The sequence below is a fragment of the Larus michahellis genome, chromosome 10, assembly GCF_964199755.1.
Source record: "Larus michahellis chromosome 10, bLarMic1.1, whole genome shotgun sequence".
Lineage (NCBI taxonomy): Eukaryota > Metazoa > Chordata > Aves > Charadriiformes > Laridae > Larus > Larus michahellis.
In genome coordinates, this window is record NC_133905.1 from 8,590,672 (window position 1) to 8,609,800 (window position 19,129).

General features: G+C 49.1%; 1 protein-coding gene across 3 annotated transcripts in view; it reads right to left on the bottom strand.

Annotated features, from left to right (window-relative positions):
- The window catches only part of ADAMTS9 (ADAM metallopeptidase with thrombospondin type 1 motif 9), an 86,884-nt gene that overhangs the window by 5,337 nt on the left and 62,418 nt on the right, over positions 1-19,129 (bottom strand). For 2 of the 3 annotated variants that reach the window (XM_074602233.1, XM_074602234.1), the window contains 9 exons: positions 14,497-14,670; positions 8,480-8,650; positions 6,794-6,988; positions 4,658-4,790; positions 4,326-4,420; positions 4,072-4,166; positions 3,844-3,977; positions 2,288-2,379; positions 176-280 (listed from right to left, as the gene is read on the bottom strand). In XM_074602233.1, coding sequence (XP_074458334.1) covers positions 176-280; positions 2,288-2,379; positions 3,844-3,977; positions 4,072-4,166; positions 4,326-4,420; positions 4,658-4,790; positions 6,794-6,988; positions 8,480-8,650; positions 14,497-14,670 — 1,194 coding nt within the window. The remainder of the gene's footprint in view (positions 1-175; positions 281-2,287; positions 2,380-3,843; positions 3,978-4,071; positions 4,167-4,325; positions 4,421-4,657; positions 4,791-6,793; positions 6,989-8,479; positions 8,651-14,496; positions 14,671-19,129) is intronic. The other variant, XR_012589269.1, reaches the window with a different exon arrangement.

A 19,129-nucleotide genomic window follows, 5' to 3' on the forward strand; every position in this document is an offset into this window, starting at 1 on the left:
TTAAATCAAGTTAAACCTGATAGCCCCCCCCCCCCATACAGTTACAGGCAACACTTCATTTCTGATGTCAGATGTTAGATTTTTCTTCATCTCTACTTGGAAGATGTTGCCATGGAAGACAACAATTAGAAAGTTCTCATGAGCAAGTATAATCATAATTAAAATTACAACTTACTGGGGATTTTTGAATTTCCGACACTGCGTAATTCCCTTGCGAGAGCCACTTTGCCGTTCCCGTTAAGGACAGGCCTGTCCCGTAAAGGTCTATGCTGAAGCGACCCTAAAAAACAAGCAGACGAGCCTGGTTACCCCAAAATACTGTGCTTTTGCCACCGTGTCACTTTTCTTGCCGGCAATGTTTTCCATTTTTTCCATCGCTCTGATAATGATTAGCACATACTGTACAAATCACAGCATGGCTCGGGTTAGGAATTTCCTTCTCGTTGGTGGCTGCAGAGAAGGAGGGGCTTTATCTTGGGTTTTCACTGCTTTTTCTCAGTTTTACACTGCCTTTTTTTTTTTTTTTTCTCGGTTTTACACTGCTTTTTCGCGGTTTGCCAGCTGAGGGCATTCTTGGCTTTCCCATGGCAAACTGCGGAGCCTGACGTGCTCCAGCAGCTGATGGGAAAGGTACCCCAGGGACGCGCCGCAGCGGCTCTCACTGCTCCCTCCTCAACTGGAGAGGGCACACTTCTCCTTGTTTTCCTTATTTTCCACTGGGCTTTGTTTTGGTTTTGTTTTTTTTTTTTTTTCTCTCTTTTTCCCTCAGACTTCAGTAAAATCAAAACTCTTTCATTTGTTTATTTCTTAAAAACGTTCTTCACTTCATTCCAACCTGTCCCCAAATGCACAAAATGGACGGAAAATTAAGGGCTAGGTCTGCATCCAACGGGAATGCCTCCAGCCTTCCTCTTACCCCCACGGCAGACCCCAGCCCTGCCTGTTTGTGGACCCAAGGGAGGGATCCTTCGGCCACATCCCCAGGCTGACTGCAGCCCAGCACGGTTGTGCGCTACCAGATGGCTGTTAGCTTTGCTCCCTGCACTTGCTGCCTTGGGAACGTTGATTTTCTGCAAGGAGCAAACTGTCCGGGTCAGGTGGATGGATATTAACATTCATGAGCCTTCCCGAGGTAAGAAGTCAATCCCTAAGCTGCTGAGCTGTGTGGAAAAGCGTCAGCTCCAAAAGTAGGGAGGGAAGAGATGGAGCCATTTGGCCTCTGCCGTCTGTTGCTGCAGCTCTTTGTGAGTAAGGTCCCCCCAATACCTTGGACTATCCAAACACAACACTTGTCGTCCCCCATCTCCACAAAAAACTAGGTGTGCTGGGGTTATAGAGCAAGCCACCTGTAGGACAGTGTTAATTAGTCTCCTAAAGACTTTCAAGAAAGCATATTTCTTCCAAGCAACTGGGCTAGATGTCCTGCATCGCCTCCCAAACCTACTGAAGATGGGACTTAGCCTGTGCCCAGCTCTGTGCTTTCATGGCTGGGCACATCGCGGTGCTGGGACAGCCTGGATTTGCCCTGATGCCCAAAGGCACTGCCTTTGTTTCATCACCTTTTTCCCAGCCCCGAAGTGGAGCGAGTGGTGGTCCCACTGGGCTGCCATGAAAATAAGCAGCAGGGCATGGGGATGGTGGGGCAGCAGCTGGCAGGTACCATGGTGGTCTCTGATGGCTGGGCTCCATCGGTCCAGTGGCAGAAACCCAACCTGTCCCTGCCCTGCAAAGGCTCTCCTGCCTCCTTCTTGGGAATCTCCCCCCTGGAGCTGGCTTGGCAGGAGTCCTGCTGTCTGTCTGCTGCCTTCTCCACCCAGAAGGGTTATCTCACCCATCTTCTTGCACCCCTGTTTCAGCGAATATAAGACTGTGGAGCACAGAGGCAGGGTCCCAGGGCATCCCGATGGCCTGACCCACTACTGCTCTCCATGCCCAGCACTTCCACCAAGCCCTGCCATGGACTGATCCCCCTACCTTCAACTACGCATGCAAAATCCAGCCCTTCTCCCACAGCTTATTTCTTCTTCCTTTTCTCCTTTACTGCCGACTGTCTGAGGCCCTGGGGAGTGTCCCTTAGTCAGTCCCAACACTGGTCCGATAATAACCTGGCGTTTTCCCATATGGAAAACGGAGAGTGCTTTCTGCATGGACAAAAGGAAAAGTTTCCGACCACTGAGATGAGAATGTGACACTCACTGGAGTTGGGCTGATGTGATCAGCAGTAATTAATAGAGGGCCTGGACATAACAAATGGCACCAATTCCTCTGAAATGCTATTGTCAAATACCTGTGGGCATTTGGCTGCACTGTAGCAGTCCCCAGCAGTGGCAAAAGGAACAGGTCGTCCATCATGCGTCCGTGCGAACTGTAAATCGGTCGCTGTGGAGAACAGTTGGTGAATAACACGGAAAGAAAGATGCAGGGAGAGAGACAAAATAAATGTAAACATGCTCTTCGCTAATGTTTAAATTCACTAAAGCTGGTTTCAAGCATTAATCTCGAAAGTCAAGACCTCATCTGTTGGATTTTTAATACTAAATCCCCAATTCATCCCACATGTGGCTCCCGGTATGTGAGCACTGAATTTAACAGTGCTCCAGCTTTCTGGCTGGAGCCAGAATTTAACAGCTCACACGCTCCACGCTTACAGCTTGGTTTTAGTACGTTGGTGATTTAGGACCTAGGTATAAATAACAGCCAAACTTGAACCCATGACTTGGGTTTTATTTCTCTATCAGAAAATGCCCCACTTTCAAGAAGGCCATGGGACCTCCTAAATCCCAATTTTAAAAAAAAAAAGGCAAACAGCCATCTCCGTGCTGTCCTGGCTGCCCAGCCCAGGGGTCGGGGTTTCAAAGGGAATTGGGATATTTTGCTCTGGAAGGATCTGAAGTAACCCAGACTCATTTAGATGGGGATGTGAGATAGCTCCTGCCTGACAGAGGTAGGTGCCCAGCTCCTTTTGAAATTCAAAGGGAGCTGGTATCAAATTCCCCCGAGAGCGGTTCCTTTGAGATCTTTACCTAGGAGCTTTTACAGACTATTAGTAGCTTTTTACAGATTGATAGACTGGGAGGAATCATGGCTTGAAAATTAAGTGATAAAAACCCCCTATCAGATAAAGTGTCATTTTACAAGGAAGGATTTTGATTTGCTAAAAAAATCTCTGCTGTTTTACTGTATGAACCCCCGACAATATGTTGTATTTTTAAAACATTTGCCAGAAACTGATAGCATCCCTGGGGTCGAGGGGACCGAAACCGTAACCTTATGGGATGCTGTGGGCTTTCTGGCGGCGGGATGGCTCCCAGGTCCCACGGATGACAAGAGAGACAGGGTATCACTTATACAGCACAGTTACAGTCCCCTCCTCCCCTGCAAATCCATGGCCCCAGCTCCATCACTCTCCACACAAGTTATTTCCCCATGGCCTGGCTCTGCAAAGAGCCACCTCCACCCCCACCCTAAGGAATCAGCATCCCTGACCCCACCGGAGACCCTGCACTGGTCCAGCTCCTCCCTGGTTAAGCTTTCTGTCCGAGTCCAGTCTGCAAATAGGAGATCAAATGAAATAAAATCCTTCAAAAAATACACTGGCCTGCCGGGAGCACGCACATTTTCATTCTGCATAGCAGATGCACCAGCGACTATCTTAATATTTTCCCGTCTTACAGAGAAACAGCACGAGCATCTCTCATGTACTCAAGTTGCAGTCTCTAAGTGTAAAGCAGCCTTTAACAGGAATATTGCTCACTAGAGTACTACTACTTGCTTGTAGTTACAGCTATATTTGTGTAAAATAAACATATTTTTTTTTAATGGCAAGGCCCTGTTTTTACTCACTTATTATTTGCATAGTGTTCAGGTCCAGCCTTACTTTGCTGAAGGTGGAAAACCCAGCTGCTGTGTAATCTTTCCTACACTGGCAGTCTTCTCGTCTGCTCCCGTTATACGGACATTCAGTCGGGTTATGCAATCTAAATCAAAAGAAAACCCTTTCTACTCATGACCGGAAAATATTGCCGTGGAAAACAAAAATATTGCGAAGCTCAGGATTAAGGGATTTCTTACCTGTATCCATACACTTCCGAAAAATTCTCTGCATCCCCATTTACAAGGGTCACATACTCCTTTGGGCTGTCAGTCTGCATCCCAGAGCAATACACCTGAGAGAGAGAACCCAGAATTTTGTCAGGTATCACGGGCAAAGGGATGGCCGAGAAAACCAAAGGCAGAAAATGCACGAGTGGAAGCGAAGAGCACACGCAGCGTCCTCTTGCACCTTTGGGAAATGCATTAACCATCAGTCTGTTGCTGAAATGCACCTTTAACGTCTTTCCTTTGACTTGAAGGAAATATTCGCCATCTTCAGCGACACCTTTGAGATTTTTAACGTCTTTGCAACTCCTCGGTAACTCGCCTGAAACAAAACAGAAATACTTGTAGTCACTGAGCAATGTACATCAAAAATTTCTTCTGTGAAGCATCTAAAGCATCAAAACACCTTGTTTATTTTTAAGAGGTGTCTCTGAAGTGCCTTAGTGCTCAGTTGGATGGCTCCGAATGCTTGGAACTACTGCACATCTCTAGGATTTTGATGGGAATAGATGCTGAAACCACGAGAAAGGCAAAGGGAGGTGCATATCTGCAGACTTACAGTCATGGACGTTGTGGCATGCCCTCCTCTCTTCGGGCTTCAGATCCGCATGGCACAAGCTGCTGACCTGGTCATTGTTCGTCAAACACTGCACCGACCGGTGCATGACTCCAACTCCACAGGTGACGGAGCACTGCAAGACAGAAGCAGAGATTCGTATTTTACCCCAAGGGTTTCTGGGCTCCAGGGGACCAGAGGCAGCCCATTTCCCTCCTATCAAGAGACAGCAGCAAAGGCCTCAATCCTGCAAAGTGTTCAAACGCAGGCGTCATTTTAATCAAACAAATAATCCCTTTGATTATTAATCACTTCATTATTATCATTGCCACTATTTCAAGAAGAGTACAGAACTTCGCTTAGCACTGAAACACTTTACAGGATAAGGCACTATTGGTTAAGATGAACCACGCGCTCACGTAAAATTGTTTATTTTTCACACTAGGAAGAGAGAAATGTTCACCAGAATGCCTGAATAGTAGAAGTCCTCTTCTGGTGGCTGGGAGACATTGCTTGGGTCACTGACAGGGTCCTCTGAACAAACATGGCATGGGTTGTTGTTTTCTATCCAAATTGCACCAAACCAAAGTCTCCAAACCCTTGCTGCCCTCACCCTCTGGAAAAATGGCTATATCTGTGCAAACACTGGGTAATACTCAAACAGCCTAAATCAAGGTCAATCTTAAGGATGAAATTGCACAAGTTACTGGAGCTACTGAGCAGCAGCTCATCCGGGCTTGCTGCTGCTGAGCATGGGCAAGGGGAGGTGGGAGCATCTTGTTCCCCCTCTGCAACTTGTTCTTTCAGTACTTGAAAACCGAAAACCCGTTCTCAAGTGGTACTCTTTCTACAGGTACCAGGTTAGGCTGCTAAGGAAATGAGGATGCTCATCTGTTTAGAAATGCTTAGTGTAAAGGAGTGCACCATGAAGGAGATGGTCTTCAACAGCTCATGGTATTTGCAACTCGGTGTTTACGCTGTATCTGGTCCAAATCCATAAAACTTAACTAAGGAGCTGAGGAGGACTCTCTGTGTCCATCAAAGGTGATAGTATTTTACATTATCTTACATTAAATCCCTTTGAAAATCAGACACGAGAAGGGTCATGGCACTTTGTAGTCACTGGGAGATTCAGCAGCCCTAAGCGAGGAGAAAGGTCTTGCTCTCTGAAATGGATACTCTTTGCAATGAAGCTCTATTAATGAGCTGGACATTTTGCACTGAAATTCTGGGGGAGAATACCGATTAATTGAGGCTGAGCTCTTTGGTGTAGCTTCTCTGCCCTGACTTCCAGGGAGGATCTGAGGCTTCTTATGGGGCAGGAGGAACTTAGGTTTCAAACGGCTCTGCCATTTACTGTGACAACTTCCACTACATTTTGCTTGACTTGACCCTCGTTGCCTTGTAAAGGTCCGACAAATTCCTACAAATGCCTGAGCTGGGTTAATAAATCAAATTTATGGGAGAAACATCACATTTCAAAGAATGTCAGAAGCAGCCCAAAGAAGTGAAATGTTATCACCTTAACTAAAATTCAACCTTGTAGTTCAGGCTCCAGAAAAGGCTGAACACAAATAACTTTAGCAGCAGGCAAAGTTTTTTTCCCCTGCCCTGTCCCAGCATTTGTAAGAAGGAAGTGGGGGCGGGGGGGAGGTGGGAAGAAAAAGAAAGAAAAATCCTTTTAAGGCTAAAATTACCAGTGTTTTAGCCTATCGGTGGTACCCAAGTCTTGCTCACACACATGGACAAGTGGGATCAAGCCCAGCTGCCAACCTCCTATCACTCCCTCTACTCTAGCACAAGGCAGTTAAAAAACCCTCGTTTTCTGGCAATAACCCCACTTCCTGAGTAAGCATGCAGCATGCCTCTCAACACTGCCGCAAATTTTGGCTACAATCTAATTTTCACAGAGATTGTGACTCCACTCGTGGCTGCTGGGACTCCCCCATACGATGGCGTTCGGTCTGGAGCAGGAGCCCTACGCACACCGGGGCTGACGATGCACGAGGGTGTTCACTGTGTTAATTTATGCACCTCTCAAATGTTTCCCTTCCAAACCTTGGGACTGTGCCCCCTGTGTAAAGAATAAAAGTTTTTTTCCAATTTTTTCAGTGAAAAAATGAAGTTTGCCAAACTTACGCTTCCCCAGTTGCCGACGCGCCAGGACGCCGAGACAGGGCACTCCCCGAGGTAGCAGGGCTGGATGTTGGGCGGCTGCGTGCCAGGACAGTTGACCGTGTTCTGGTACCCGTACTCGTAGTGGTCCTTCCCGGTGTAAATCTCGCTGCAGGACACCAGGCGCTGCCTGTATCCCTTCCCACACGTGACGGAGCACTGCGGGCAGAGGAAACGCCTGTCAGCACCAAATGCTTCGGGAAGGCTGCCCGAAACGGGGAGGAAAAGCAAGTTTACCAGCTTTTAACACGGCAAGCTGCTCCAAGGGATCGGTAGTAACTATTTAAGCCAACCGTGAGTGTTGTGAGTGACTATAAGCAGGCTGGCGCCTGACACTGTCTTTGAGCACCCAGTTCCTCCCTGACCTGCTCTAGGAACCCCTGCTCCAGGTCGGCTCCTGGGCACAAGTTATCTGTCCCCAAGGGCAAAGAAAGGAGAAGAAGATCCTTGAGAACTCAAAAATGCTTCTATTATTTGGATTTTCTTTTTTCTCTTTTTTTTTCTTTTTTTTTTTTTTTCGCCATGGGACGCGCAGAGAAAGAAAACGGCCAAGACTGATCCTGAGTTGCAAGTACTTGTCAGCAACTGGAAGAAATGGAAGGTTTTCCCCTGGAATTAGAGGAGAAACGGTGTGTCTGCCCTCACTAAAAGGCTGAGGTGGAGCTGGAATGAGCTGAGCTCCAGCTACACAAGCCCTTACTCACCTCCTCATCTTCATGGGCCCAAGTGCTCCCAGGGAGTGATGGGAGGTGGGAATGTGTAGAGGGTGTCTGGACAAGGGGCAGCCGGGGCTCCAGCTTCACAAGGACCCTGATATTTCTCTTAGGAAACTACCCAGGAGACCAGGCTGCTCCGAGAAATTCTCATCTCCCCACATTTCTCCCTCCTGCGCTATCTTGGGTGGCTCGTCTCTCCTCCCCCTCAATCCTTGCGTGTTTTCCTTTTTCCCTTTTCTTATTCTTTCTTTTTAATCAGTGCTGTGTCAGCAGCTGCCTTGTCATTTCCCTCTGCTGTTCCTCCAAGAGGAAAGTGATCCTTCACCCGCCGCAGAAGGAAACGGGCTGAGATTAGCCCGGGTCCTCCCGCGTGCAGTGCCTGCCGCAACGAAAACTCATCTATTTTCCTTGCTGAGCCCTCTCCCAGCCGCGGGGGCAAACCTGCTGCCTTCGCTCACGCCGGGTCCTCGCTCCTGCCAAAGACGGCACCGAGGAAGGACGTGTCCCCACGGTCACATCCAGGCTTGCCTTTCCCCCAGGATGCTCACCCACAGCTCGTGGGGCCACGGAGCTCCTCGTGAGGGGACGGGAATAAAACAAAATAAATAAATAAATAAATGAAATAAAATGGCACGGACCCGAAGAGGGTGCCTGCTGAACACGATGTGCTTTGGAAGAAAACTGCCTCTAGATATTAGCTAGGACTCTGAGCACGCTGGCGTTTAGTCTTTAATATCCTGGTATTCTCCCACAGCCCTGCGCCTTTCTCTCTAGCAGGGAAATTGCACACAGAAACGAAGCCCGAAAATAATAATTAAACCACGCAGCACTGCCCTGCCACTGTTGATTTGGGTTGCAATATCTCAGCGAGGCTGGTGGCCAGAGGAGGAGAGGGTGGCCTGGTCCCCGTGCGGGGACGGGGATGGGGACTCACCTCCGACCACTCCCCGGTGATCCAGACGTACTCGCAGGGCGGCAGCCCGCAGCTCTCGATTTCGGGGGGACGTTTGCTGGCGTCGCAGTAGCCGCTGTTCTGCACCTGCTTGTTCTCATCCACGCAGACCACCTTGCGGTACCGAGACGCCTCCCCACACGTCTTGATGCACTGTTTGCAAGAAACAACAGCTCATGCAACCCACGAGGGACTTCAGCAAATCAATCCGCATCTGCAAAGCGAGCGAGCCCTCCTCCCAGCATCCCCCGTGGGCCGATGGCTCTCTGCCCCATGCTGGCATCTCTCATTGGTATCACCTGGGGGCAAATTCGAGACCGGGGCCTCGTTGGGCCAGGCGCTGTGGGAGCATCCAGTGACATGTTTTCCCATCCAATGGAGGTACCAAGCCAAATCACAGGTGCAGGGAGAGAGGAGAACCCGAGGCAGCAGGTGTTGGGATGGGGTGGACGTGGGGTCCAGCTGTGATGGGACCAAGAGATGCAGAGGTGGGCACGCCGGGCCAGGAGATGGGCCAAGGGGGAAAGAAAGGGACCAACCCCCATCATTTCAGCCCCTAGTGAATACAGCTGCCTGGAGAACGACAACCCAGCCATCCCCCATCCAAAATACACACCGTGGCACCCTTGGCTGTGGCTGGTGCTGGGGGGAGCCCCTTCCCCAGTCCCTGCCAGCACGACAGGGGGACACATCTCTGCAACCGCTGCAGCGGAGGGGACCCTATGAGTTTATTCTGTTTTGAACACTGCCCTGCCTGATATTAAGAGCAACCCCTGCTAGCTGGGCACAACCGCTCCCCGGGGGCTTCTGGAGACTTTAAGGACTCGGTTCTTTCTCTGCCCATCTTGGGAAAACCAGCCCAACAGGGAGGCTGTGCTCCTGGGAGGGGTCTGTGCTCGGAGCGCGTCTTACAAAACGCACATAAAACAAAATCAATCAGCGTAAGAGCAGCTGTCTGGGTAAAACCCCATTTTCTTGAAGTCATCGCCTGTAATGGACTTCTAACACTCAACTAAGTGGATTAACGAGGAGAAAAATGCATGAAAATAATCATTTTATATAATGTGCAGGAAATGTCTTCCCCCTAAGGAAAAGGATAAAACATTCAATCAGACCATCCCTATCTGCACAGAAACACCGTTTGAAGTCACCTAGGCTCGGAGGACTGTGCCAGTTTAATCCAGTTAGAGTCTCACCCTCCGAACATCATTTCCAGCCTCCCCGAAGCAGCTCCTGCTCTCCTGGCTGGCCCACAACCAGCAAGATCTTAGTGGGTTCATCTAGTTGTGAAACGCGGGCACTCTCAGGCCCCCATTTCTGTAATTAGCTGTCAGAACCAAGATTGCGAATTACGTGAGAACCCCGAGAAACCAGATCAACTCACGGCAGGAGCATCAAACTAGGAGAGCCGTGGTGAGCGCAACGTCATGTTCATCGTAAATATTTAGTAACCGAGCAAAGTGGAGGGGGGCGGGGAAGGAGAGGCAGCCCCACAAAGCAGCATTTATTCCGAAGGAATAACTTCGGAGCTCTTAGGCAACAGTCAACATTGCAAAATCCGCAGTCTGCCAAAAGACCCCAAGGGCTTCGTGTGCTTTCAACCTTATTTACTCTCTTCCTTTAAGTCCTTGGAGTGGAAGCTCCTTCCAGGTCTGTGCCGAAACGCAGCGATCCTAAGGGGGCTGGAGGAATTTGCTGGAGTGTGATTTCCCCAGAGAGCAAACAAACTATGCTGTATTTGCCCTTCTCTGATATCCCCCTATTATATAAGTAAAATCTGAAAGGGGGTTATTGCATGGAATAAGGCGTCACTGGCACTCCAGCATCACGTAGCTTCCCTGAGTGGCACCTTTCAGGGGCCGTGCGGACCCCGACTTCCCTGCTCCCTCCTCACGAGGGACCCCCCCAGCGCAGTGGGAAGCGGGGCCACAGGATGCTCAAAGCTCCCCTTGTCCCTGGTTGGGCGTACGCCAGCCCAGCACGTGGTCGCCAGCGCAGGGTGAGTCGTTCCAGCCCTCCACAGCTCACGGCCAACGGGGGCACCTTGCAAGGAGCGGGAAGAAACAAGGCTGATTTCATCTCCTCCCTTTAATGTATATTCAAGCCTGAATTTGGAAAGCACATTGTCTCACGCTTAATTTTAGGAGGGTGAACAATCTCTATGCCATCAATGCATCTTCTGACATTGGCCGTGAAGAGCTATCGTATCAAAAACCTATCCTCATTTGAAACCATTAGTCGCTGATGAGAGATTGACGCTCTCAGACACACGCCAGCCTGCTTTGGGTTTCTCTGCACATAACGGTTGTACGGCCAAATAAACCCGAGCCAGCTCTGTGTGTTTTGTCATTGTCAGTAAATTAACGTTTGATTATTTGTATTTTTGGGGATAACTGGCAATTAAATTAATCCCACTGAGTTATTAAATACGGCTCAAAGACAGTGAGACCGTCATAAAACAAATCAGAGAGAGACACTGCAGAGGTTCCAATCAGCCACCCCAAGGTTATAAAACATTATTCGCATAGAAAGTGGACAGTTCAGCTAGCATGAAAAGGCTATTTTTCATTTTAATATGGTGATAGATCTTGTATGAAATCCCACGTTCATGACTGATCTAAATCTCACATAAAACAGCAGGGCTGGGGGATAGCTGCCATTAATAGCAAGAGCTGAAAAACAGGTCAGGCATTTGACAATATTTGTCTCTTTTGCCTCATTTCCCAAATTTTGAACTGTTTTCCTGGCAGTTCAAATTAAGGCCCATTTCAAGCATTTCTGCAACTGTTTTAGAAGAGTAATAATTAAAAAAACCCCAAAGGCATTGCTTTGCGAAAGCATTCATTGTTTTGTTTTTTTTTTTTTTTCCTCCCCTCAAATCAAAATCTGTCAGAGAGATGAAACAAAACTGCACACCACGAACACTTCAAACATGCCCCGGGTAACTCTGCAATCCAAATCAGGCGAGGATGGCACAATTTTCCCCCCAAACGGCAAATGTCAAAGGTTCAAGAATCGCATTGCAGCTTCCAGAGCCGTGCCTTGCCCTTCCACAGAGGTTCATATTGAGAAAAAAAATCCTTCTCTCTCCCTTTTTTTTTGTGGCCCTGGTCTGAGTTTTACTTTGACATTAGCAGGGCCCTTTCTATTGACTTTCTTCCCCCTGGTGCGGGCACTGAGAACAGCTAATTAACGGTGATACACCAACAGAGCAATAAACGGTTTCCAATAAGTTCCCTACTCCTTTTCATTGGCAAGACCAACTTTTTTCTAAACATCAACAGAAATGAACAATTAAAAAAAAAACCCTCTCGACAGATTCCCTATAAAGATAAGAAATCAAGAACAAGACAGCGCTGGGATGTTATTTTACATCCCGCCTTTCATGTCGATTAGGGTTCATTGCTGTTCCCTGCTCAGAGAATACTAATGCAATCTGTGCCTCTTCACTATAAATAACATGCAGCCAGTGCTTATGGCTGGGGAGAAGGTGCTATTACTTTTTTCCACCGGGTACGTCAGAACAAAACAAGAAGCGCTCAGGAGAAGAACTGCTTGGAGTCAGCCAAAGGGGCAAGCTCACATTGAGCATCTCCTGCACGTTTCTATTAGTGGTTAATTATGGGTGAGGAAACTTCCAGCCCATCCCCCTAGAGAAGCTCATCCCCAGGGAAGAAAAAATAAAAATCTCTGTAACACATTAAAAATTTCCCCAGTGCAATGGGGAGCCCTGGAAAACTCAGGAAAACATCAGCATCTACCTCCCACCATGGGCTTGGCAGGGTGGGAGCAGGCAGGGGTCTCTCGCCACTGGTTTGAAAAGTTGCGAAAATAAGGGAAAGAGGGTGAAAGGATGGGGTCGGAGCGGAGGCTTTTCAGGGCTAATTACATCGTTGAGTAAGGACTGCAACTCCATGCTGCTTGGTGACCTACTTTGCCGCCTGTAAATTTATTAGCTGAAGAAATTTAAAAACGCTCTGTAAAAGCACAAGTTCATTGCAAGGAATTTGCTGGAGCCCCCTCAGCTTTTTTGACGTTTCTTTTCCAGGCTGGGGTGTTTCCGTCAGCTACCACTGCATGCTCGGCTCGGCTTTGCCTCCTGCTGCTTCCCATCACACCTCGGCTCCCCGGCAGGTGGGAACGGGGCACGGTCCCCTCTGGCCTCTTGTACTTGTGGCCACTTTACATAAGATTATAAATCCATTATAACTTCCCAACACCACCAGGACAGGGGAAATGAAGCTAAACTGGTTGGTACCATCCCTGTCAGGCCGCAGTACCACAGCAGGGGATGTTAGATAATGCCCCATCCCCGGCTGCCTGCAGTCCAGGATGCTCCGCGCAGGCACGAGCCAAGGACGAGCTCGTGGGGAAGGAAGGATGAGAGGAAAGCACACTCTGCCTTAACCCTGAACTTTTTCTTGCTGCAGCGGAAAAGCTGCACAGCCTCTGCATGCGTAAGATGGTTTTTTCTTTCATCAGTAAATTTGCTTTTCCTATCCTCCCCTTTTTTTCTTTCTTTTTGTCTTTTTTTTTTAGTGACACAATAAAGGCAGGCTCTGGAAGTAGCCTTTATGGAGGCAGTACCTCTCCATCTTCTGTTAGAGGAGCAGGAGGCCCTAGTTGGCATTTACACCATGGTCTCTTCACACTGTCTCGGCAGGGGAAGGGACCTTGACCCATTCTGTCCCCCTTCCGGACCTCCCTGGGCCATGCAGGAGCAATATCAAAGCAGCCTGACTGACAATCAAAGCCGGGCCCCCCTCTGCTTAATATTTATCCTGCTCCCTGGATCTGCGCACTGCAGGCGTCAGGGTGACCAGGAGCACACACCTCCAAAGTCAGTGAGACTTTTGCTGCTCAAAGGATGCAGGATCGAGCCCCTGCTGCCCCGTCACTGGGGCCAGCAATGCTTTTGCAGGGAGGATGATCCACCTGGGGGCTGGGGATCCACCTGCCCCTCTCCATCCCCTGCATCCCCATGAATGGCCCATGATGGGCAATCCCTTCTCCCCGTGTGATGAGGACACCCTCTCCAAAGAAGTGGTGGCCTCTTCTGTGGGCTGGATGACACAGGATTCAGCTCGCCAGAGCTGGCAGCTCCATCGCCTTTCCCATTTCCAAGGCTGGCAGTCCCTGCACTGCAGGGAAGAGCCTCGGACAGTGGGACAGGGATGGAGGAGAACTGGAGCAGGACTCTTCCACCCAGGGATAGCTAAAAATGGAACAAAACCAGAATGAAAATAGTAATTTCGGTGCCTGGTCTGAAGTTCCTCTGCCAAAATCTGTTTTGCGCCGGAAGCGTGTGACAACACCCTGCGGGCAGCCCACGGGAGGGCTCCTCCTGGACCCCCTCCTCCTGCCCAGAGGCCCCTTGTCCTCCTGCCACCCACCAGCCATGAGTTGGAGTCACTCCCTGAACCACCGGAGCAGCAGCTTTATCCCCTGCTCCAGCATAAGGGGCTGGTTTTGCTGGGGACTGATCCCGGTCACCCAGAAAAGCACCGTCTCCCATGGGAGATTTCATCTCAGCGCTGCTCATGGCTTGGCAAAAAGTATGGATGGGGAGCTCAGCCGAAGGAGAGAGCTGTCAGGAGCTGGGATAACGAAGCAGGAAAGGGGGAATTAGTGACGTTCCTCAGTTCCTCCAAACCCACAGGCACGGGGCTCACCGCCGGAGCAGCGCCACAGGGCTCAGACCCAAATCCCCGCTACCCACAACCTGCTGGATATTCGCACAAATTAACCCTACGGAGATATTCCTCAGCTCCCCCTTCCAGCCAGAACATACGAGTGTTTCCTCTGCTTCCTTTTTTTTCGGCGAGCCCGGGTTGCAACCCCAAAACCCCACTCGGTGGAAACCCCGACCCACGGACAGCAATCTCCGGCCCCCGGCAGCCCCCCGTCTCCGGCATCATCCAGCCTCATCCCGCGCCGCACGCTCGAGAGCACAAGTGACGTGACCCCGGGGGAGGGCGGAGGGGGGGGTCCCCACTTACCGCTTGCCATTCGCCGGCTGCCCAGCGGTGCGTGGGGCACTCGGGGAGGTGGCAGTCCCGCTGCGGAGGGGGCCGGCTGGCCGGGTCACACTCTGCCTCCTCGGCTGCCTTCGGGGTGCCGCCGTAGCAGTGCACGGCGCGGCGCTGGATGCCCCGGCCGCAGGACACCGAACACTGGAGGAAGGGACAAAAGGTGAGTGGCGGTCCCTGTCGCAGCCCTCACGGTAAGTTCCCGGGGTTCGCCCTCAACAGCAGCGATAGCAACGCGCAAATGCCGGTGTTTAAACTTCCAGGTGACGGCTTTTCATTGCACAAGGGAAAAATTTCGCAAGGACGGAGCGGCCAGGCTGAAATCCCTGCTCCCCTGAAGCCAGCGGGAAGTTTTGCCATTGGCTTCAGCAGGGTCAGGATTTCCCGGACAGGATTTATATTGCAAAAAAAAACCCTCTGGAGAAAGCGGCATGGCTAAACCATCGCGACACGCCAGAGGCGGCAAGGCTCTGCCTATTACTTCTCAGGCACTCGGCTCCAAAAAGTAGTAGTTCCAAATATCTCAAATGCCACAAGTGTCGCTGGAGCGGACTTTAATGAAAAGCCAACTTGAATTATATAGAAGAAAGTCTGTAGTGGTAGAGAGGTAAAGGCATGAGACAGCTGGGATTTCTTTCAGCACGCATCTAAACACGCACATGCACACAAGCCAGGGCGTTCTGTTAGTTTGTGAAAATAAATGTCTTTTTTAAATTAACTACAATTCACATTTCCTTCGTTACGCTGTGGGCACATTTCTCCCCACTTCTAGGCACAGCAAGAAAAGCCTGAATTTTTCTGCTTCTCAGACATCTTCAAATTATTATCTACACTACAATACCTTTAACAGCTTGCTTTTTCCTTCGCACAACATATCTTATTGTCGTGACTGCACACTGTAATATGTTTAGCAGTACTTAATGTCCCTCTGGTATGGATTTTTCCTTGCTAAATCTTAAAGCACACGATATAGATTTGGAATAAAACCACTTTGCCTTTATAGAAGGAAGCACGTAAAAATCAAAGGTATGCATTTAAAACACGGCTCTTAGGATTAGCCTTTTGCTGAGTCAATGATTAATATAAGCAATATTATTAATACATCAGGAACTAAGAAAACAAGTTTACAGCCCGTTATTGCAATACGCATAAAAGCGAGCCGCCTTAAGGCAGGGAATTAGACGGTGCCTAACGGGGAAGCAATTCCCTCTTTCGCAGAGTATTCCTCCGTAATGCTCCGTTTGCTTTACTATCCCAACGTCCCATAAAGCCACGAGGACCAAAGAAAAGCTGACTGTGAACATTTGCCTGGCTTCAGATATTTGTAAGAGGGTGGGGGTTTTTTTTTTTTGTCTGTGTGTGTAACTTTTGAAAGTAGCAGCGAGATTTCTGTCACTGGTGATGCCAATGTTTCCCATCTGCTGCGCTGACTCCCTGTGATTAATAGCGTTGTTTGTCCTACGCATTCCATAGGGGACAGTTAAACTGAATAACGGCAACAAACTTGGAGAAACATATACACCAGGATGCATACCATGCTCAAAAACGCCTTTTGGTTTGCATTTATCACCCACCTAAAAAGCCCATGCTCGGGAACGTTATGATAAGGGAGAGCGAGCCATGCCACGGCTCTTTCCCGGGGGGGCTGTGACACCCCACAGAGCGGGTTTGGGGAGGAGGCGGCTGGTCCCTGGCCATGCTGGACCACCAGGCAAAGCCGTCAACTCGTTTCACTGCATGCCAGGGGCGAAACCCACGTAAGCCCGCAAGGATAAACGCTGCATCCTGACAGAATCCGTGGGAGGACTCACAGTGGGGGAACAAATTCCCTCAGGATGCCAGGCCAGCGGTGCTGTGTCCTGGACCGTCCCTTGGAAGAGATTTGAACCCCCCACATATAAGCAACCGAGCAACCAAAGAGCTTTTCCTTGGGCTAATTACAAGAGTATAGGTAGGGGAGGCTCTTCCTAGCCAAATGGGCTTCCTACGTGCCCCCGGTGGCCACAGCGCGATGCAGCCATGGCACAGGAGAAAGGAACGCCAACGTGGCCCTGGCCGAGAAGACACAACTGCAGGTGAGCACAGCCCTGGGGTCAGAGGAGGGTGGTGTGGGGTGACCCGGGGCATCGCCGGAGCTCGGAGCCCTGCCGACGGGGGGACAACGCTGCGCCCGCTTGGGTGACGGTGGGGGAGTTGGGGCCACGGGAGTTTTCCCAGCGGAACGAGGCATCTCCTCCCGCTGCCCGCACGGCAGCGTCAATATCGCTGTGGCTCTGGCTGGATTGATGGCTGGCTTCAAAATAACACCACTACAGGGGCAAAAAAATAGGTGGGTTTTTACACCGTTTTGATCCTGGCTATTCTAATCCAGAACACTGCTCAGCCAGGCTGTGTCTACCCTAGGGAAATACAGCTGGCTGACACTGCCAGAAGATACTCAGTTTTGGGGCAGCCAACTTTTGCTATACTCATATATTCCCTTATGGGGTGCCACCAGCCAGGCAGCCTCTTTGTCCTTTCTATAGAGTCTATATATTTTCCAAGGAGTGCCTCCTTTCTCCACTGAGAAAGTCAACCGCCAAACTGCCGAGTGCCAGCTCGGCTACGGAGAAGCTCTGCCAGACGCTCTACCTGCGCTCTCAAACAAGGCTGGATTTCAGCCTGTAGCTGAAATACGTAAATACCAGACAGCGGAATAAATATTGGTATTTTTGCTAAGTGAAAGGTAAATGGCCATAATTGATAGTACTTAGGAGATGCAAACACATTAAACCTGACATTTCAGTGCAGACACAAGCACATTTAAAACTTGGAGAAAAAGCCTTTTTTTCTTCCCTTCTGATTGTTACAGATATATTAAGAATGCTCCGCTGCAGGAAAGTGGGTTCATAACAACCTAGAAAAGAATTACCCGGCCTCTGAATGCAAAACATCCAGAGAGAAAAAAACCTGGGAGCGGAACACCAGCTTAGCCAGCTGCTGGCTGGCATTCATTTTTAACTATTCTTGTATTTTTTAATCCTGATTTTTTTAATCACTCCTTTTCCCAAAAGGAAAAGAGAAAACCAAACACCTAAAGGCACATGCAACAGGTCCTGTGCATGTATGGGGACAGGGAGGATGTACTTTTACGGGAAAACCTTGCCTTATTTCTCACGCAGACTTTTGCTGGTTTACCCAGGACAAAAGGCAGCCAGCTCACAGCAGCTCAGCTTTGGGATTATCTTTTGGAGGCAATTAGACCTTCAGAAAGCTTTTTTTTTTTTTTTTTTTGATGGTATCTAAGTGCAAGCTGATCCTGGCTCCCTATTTTCAACAGCGTCACCGGTGATGGGGAAGGTGACACGGAGCTTCCGTGCCCATTTAGATCCTGACCTCTGGGTATTCAGCCTGCCGAACCCCTGCCTGTTTCACAGTCTTAATAAGAAGCTCAGCACCTAAATCCACCTCGATGAGAAGTTCAGCCCCTAAATCCACCTCGGCTCTGGGGCATTCATTGTTGTCCCCAAGCAAGATGCCGGCTGGCGGAGCCTGTACAGCATCACCAGGGGCTGCGGAGCTACCCCGCGTGCTGGAAATGCGCTGCCTATTCTTAGTCTTATCATTAGCATACAAATATTCCTTAATTGCCTAGTCACAAGAGATTACCTCAGGCCATAAATCACCTCATCCTCCTATTAACTTGGGCTTCTTTCTCCACTTGCATAAAATTAAGTCCATCCGTGTGGCGGAATGTTGGGAATTTTAACACACTTACTTTTATCAATTAACATTAGCGTATTTTAACGCAATCAACAGACCATTACATTATTATGTTTACAATTATTAGCTGTAAAAAATTGCTTTCAGGAGCAGTCACGTTAAATAAGGTGCAAATCGGATATGACAAGACTATCTAATGGCCTGGCGTCTCTTTTCAGTCTGGCTTCCTGTATGAAATTGAGGGTTCGGTCCTGCAGGTGACAAAGGTAACAATACTGATTTAATTTCCAATATGGGAGCAGCACTGTGCGTTTCACAGGGCTACCTGGGTGCTCCCAGCCATACCTTGGGCAAAGGGCTCAGACCTCGGTAACTGAGCCTCCACGGTGAATGCACATTTAGCCCTTTACACGCGTAACGGCAAATGCTGCTGTCCTATTAATTCAAAGGTAAGCATTAAAAAAAAAATACAACTCTGAAAGCAATCATAGAACATCGATGGGTTTATTGGTTTTTTTTAATAGTCGGCATTAAACAAGAGTGTGCTGTCCTAGTCCTAACATTTGCATGGGTGCCTGTAGCGATGTTAATGGTTTATTTTTCAGGGAACTCACATACAGTGAGAATCGGTGTTTTGTACCTTAATTTGGAAGACAGACCGCAAGAGAACATGATGTTTTACAAGCAACAGTTCATTTAGTCTGGGATTTTCAATAATTCTGCTGATTAGCACGCTAATGAGGTAGAGGGAAAAGCGAGGTTCGGAGATAAAAATGTGATGCAGCAGATTCAAGGTGATGACAAAGACATTATTTTCAGGAAAACAAGGATTCAAGCTATGCTTTCAGCAAAGAAGATGCTTAATAACTCCAAGCACTTTCACATTTCCAGCAGTCTCTGC